Raw genomic sequence first — 4,455 nt, forward strand, 5'->3', positions numbered from 1 at the left:
ACACACACACACACTCTCTCACACACATATACACACTCACACTCCCTTCCCCTGCTCATTTCAGCCTTTTCTGGGTGGTTACCGCAGTGAGGTAAAGTTTACATTGTACATGTTTTTACTTAGGGAAAAAAACAAGGATTGAATATATAGTTTTTGAATTTTATATTTTAAAAAACATTTAAAACAAGTTTAGAATTTATAGTTTTGAATTATAAAATGAATTCACCTTGGCTGTGCTATTTTACATGTTAAGTATAAAATTACTTTGATAAAAATTAAATACGTTAAAATAAGTTTTGACTCTTAAAGAGCCAAAAGGGTAAAGGCAGGTAGATAAAGAGTTTAGAGTCATTGTCAGCTATATTTGAGTTTGAACCTGGGCCATTTGAGAGTCTGCCCTCCTGCCTTCCCAAAAGAAACCTTAAAACAAGTGCCAATCTTAATGTTGCACTTAATCTGTTTTCTCTTTTTCTTGATAAATATAGTGGGAAATATTGTTAATCAATTATTTTTTGTTTCGCTTTGCATTCTAAACTTATTCCTACTAAAATGAAGTAGGGTCATTATTGCCTTTGTAACACTGGCTTCAGGAATCAAAGCTACCAGACAGAAAGGGAGCAGACTATGTAGATGAACCTTTATAACAGCATTGCACACCGAGATGATTGCCTGTCCTGAGTGAGATGGGACAGCAGATCAGTTGAGAGTTGGAGCACTGTATTCTTCACCTCTCGAAGCAAAGCCTTTTGGACTTACTGGCTCCTTCTTATGTTACACAGAATGTCCTGCTATCCCTGAAAGGCGTGCTGATAGGACATAGTCATAATAGCTGCCATCGGGTCACTAATACCAATGCTTCGCTGATGTGCTCACTGTCTATCCTGCACGAGCCTGTTGCTTTTTATGACCATCGAAATCACCATGATAAATTCAGTGTCTGATAACTTCAGTGTTTTTCTAATAAAGAAATGTTTTCTTCATCTGCAGGTGCTGTTGTTTTTTCAAACGAAGGAAAAGGAAAACCATACAACGTCACAAATGATTGGACACAGAGATCCTGGGGAGTTACTTACATGTTCATATGCTGTCTCGTGATTAAATCATCTCTGTAGTGACCACATATATTTTCAAGGACTCACTCTTGAAACAGAAATGTCATACTTTCACATTTCATTTTGTGGTTGTCTTACATTCATTTCTCCTCCTTATTTAACTTTATGGAAGCTTTAAGATTTTATCAGATATGAGAGCTTTGCCCATCATTGAATGGAGTGGACCAATGACGTGGTATTGATGAACACAGTTCCAGAGGACATTTTTCAGAACCTCTTCTGTTACAGAAAACAATACAGGTGTCTAAGTGTCAATTAATTGCACCTAATTTGATTTTTTATGTCTTATATGAAAGCATAATCAAACAGAAATTTTTTCCCCAGTGGATAGTGCAGCAGACAAAACAGTTGCCCAAATATTAAAAACAGCTTTCATGAAAAGTTCCTATTTTGTGACATCTGCATTGATTTCAGTATGACTTATGGTACTGTTATTCATGACTCATATTGACATTCTCTCTGTGAAATCAAGGTACAGTCACTGCCCAGAGGTACTGAGGAAAAAGCACTATGGGACTGGCAAGCGGTGGTGGTAAATAAATTAGAAGAAATGTGGGAAAAAAGAGCTCAGCTTCTGTTGTGCCACTGTGTACAGTACAGCTGCAGAAGTGGCAGGAGCACCGATTTATATAATGTCACTCTATGCTTCCAAGTGATAATGTATGTTAGATAGAAAAAAAAATGAATGCTGGAGAAGTAATGTATGTTGGAGTTGGAAAAATACACTAAGGAAAGGAAATAAATGTGAAATTTACTGCAGTGTGTAAGGCTGGAGCCCCTTGAAGCCTGCTGTTTGATGGCCGCATCTCCCAGAAGCAGAAGTCTGAGGATGTGCCATACAGTGGTGGCTGTTTGTTATGTATTTCTTCAATTAAAGGAAAGAAACATACTCCCAGCAGAAACTACTAGGTCACTCTGCTGCCCTCTGTGCACAGTAGTCTCTTGTATTCAGCTTTGCTAGTTCTCTGGACTCTCCTGTCTTGAGCATCGTGTTGATAATGGGAGATTGTTTGGCAAGGGTGGGCCAGGTGCTTTGCCTCCATAGCTTTCACAGTGCTGCAAACGAACAAGGAACAGTTCTGTTAGTAGTAAGACCTTCCTTTGCAAGTCTGCTTTGTTTGAAGCCATAGAACACAGGCATGCTTCTGTTTCTCAAGAGTGAAAACAAAAGACTGGCTAGGAAGATACTGTTGATCACATCACACATTCTCTTTCATTTATGAAATTGTTGCTCTGTCCATGAAGTCTCTTCTCTGTCGTAAGTGTGAACCTTCAGGTATGCTTATTTATTTTTTGTCTCAAGGTAACATTTAAAATATATATTAAAGGAAATGAATCCACCTTTTTTTACTTCATTATTGAATTTGCAGGTATTTAATTATATTTTGTAATTTATTTTTCTTATTAGCCAAAAGTTCAATGAGTTGCTTTTGATGAATTGGCACCCATATGAACATCACGAATCAGGACATTGTTTATCATTGTTTCTTCTAATCCAATGAGCAATCTTTTTTTCTTGAATTTGAAGACCTATATTCAACCTAGAAAACGTTTGCTGTATATTTGGTCAGCAGTTTCCATCTATTGACATACTGTCATGATGTCTAAACTTCAGGAGTTAAATACTGAATTTTTGGTTTTGTTTGCTCTGAGCAAGGTAGATGGATGTTTTGGCCATTTATAATGTGAAACCACTTCTTTACAGTATTTGACCAAATTTGTGTGTCTATGATATTTGTAAATACATGCGATATCTGTATTTCTTATCATAAGCCTATTTAGTTTTATTCTCAGTAGGGTTTTTTGGACTGTACAGTGTTTATATGATCTGAACTCCTTATACATAAGAAGGTGTGTATATTAATCCAATTATGGACTTAAATATTTTAAAAGTATGAATACCCTTATTTGCTGCAAAGGCCAGTGTGTAGACATTTGCTTTTTAGCAATATTTTTAAGTGCTCCATTTTAGTGTCAGAGAATAAATCTTTGGCACACAGACTGGTCAGTAATAGGTAATGCAGGTATGTTCAGGTTAAGCCAACGATGTTTTGCATTTTTATGCTTCTTTTCTGTCAACACTAATGAAGTCAACATTGCCTGAATGTCTGAATACTGAAACACAGCCCTGTTTAAAAGTATGTAACTGAAAAAGAAATAAATAAAGGTAGTTTTTTTAAACTCGCTCTTTCCCCTTTCCTCTAACCATGAGTGAACTAATGCTATTCACTGCTGCACAGTGGTTTAAAAATTAACTTCTGTTGGTTTATTTCTGTAAGAGGCAGAAGAACCTGCTTTTGTTATGTTGTTTCTGTTTTTTGTTCTTTGTTGGAACACAGTTGTAAGGAACACAAAACAAGAAGGATCTAAGCTTGCTTTGTTTGCAGTTTTTAATGTATATTTGTTTCTGAGTTACTTAGTAGAGCAATTAGTTAAAGCTGTCTTCTAATAACTTAAGGGAATAAACAATGATTTTATTCATTTTTTAAAAATGAAGTCATGCTATTTATGGAAGTTTGCTGTTAATTAATTTTAAGTGAATAAAGTCATTGCAGATGGGGAGCATATATTTGCAACAGTAATTGGACTTCTCATTATGTTGGCCCTTGAAGCAGTTTTACCAAATGGTATTGATGGAGTCTTGTTTACTGTAGGATGATATAGGGAAGATAAACGCATGACTAATATGTGCATCGAGCACCAGAGACTTAAAAAAAAAAAACAATGAGAATAGAAGCCTGTGGGTCAGGGAGATGACTCAGCAGGTAAAAGTGCTTCTTATATAAGCCTGAGAGCTTAAGTTCAAATCCTGAGAACCCCTATAAAAAGTCAGTATAATTAACTTAAAGCATGCACCTGTTACCCCGGCATCGTGTCCTGTAGTGATTGGAGGATCACCGAGGCTTGTTGACTACCAGCCTAGCTCCAGGTTTAGTAGACACCTGCCTCAAATCAGTGTGGAAAGTGATAGATGGCACCCTCTGGGTTCTATGTTTGTTTTAGTTAGGGTTTCTGTTGCTGTGGTGAAATACCATAACTAAAGCAACTTGGGGAAGAAAAGGTTTATTTGGCTTACACTTTCGCATCACTGTTTATCATGGAAGGAAGTCAGGGCAGTAATGCAAACAGGGTAGGAACATAGAGGTGGAAACTGATGCAGAGGCCATGGAGCAGTGCTGCTTACTGGCTGCTTCTCATGGCTAGCTCAGTCTTAGAACCAAAGACCACCAGCCCAGGGGTGCCCCCACCCACAAAGGACTAGGCTCTACCCCGTCAATCACTAATTAAGACAATGCCTTCCAATTGGGTCTTATGGAGGCATTTTCTTAATTGCAGTTCCTTC

General features: G+C 37.2%; 1 protein-coding gene across 6 annotated transcripts in view; it reads left to right on the forward strand.

Annotated features, from left to right (window-relative positions):
- Csnk1g3 (casein kinase 1 gamma 3) overlaps window positions 1-3,824 on the forward strand; it is a 90,704-nt gene extending 86,880 nt beyond the window's left edge. For 4 of the 6 annotated variants that reach the window (XM_005356111.2, XM_026783525.1, XM_005356112.3 and 1 more), the window contains exon 14: window positions 988-3,824. In XM_005356111.2, coding sequence (XP_005356168.1) covers window positions 988-1,042 — 55 coding nt within the window. In that variant the 3' untranslated portion in view covers window positions 1,043-3,824. The remainder of the gene's footprint in view (window positions 1-987) is intronic. The other 2 variants (XM_005356115.3, XM_005356116.3) reach the window with 1 other exon arrangement.
- Window positions 3,825-4,455: the final 631 nt, after the last annotated feature.

The sequence above is a fragment of the Microtus ochrogaster genome, chromosome 18 (assembly GCF_000317375.1).
Source record: "Microtus ochrogaster isolate Prairie Vole_2 chromosome 18, MicOch1.0, whole genome shotgun sequence".
Classification (NCBI taxonomy): Eukaryota; Metazoa; Chordata; class Mammalia; order Rodentia; family Cricetidae; genus Microtus; species Microtus ochrogaster.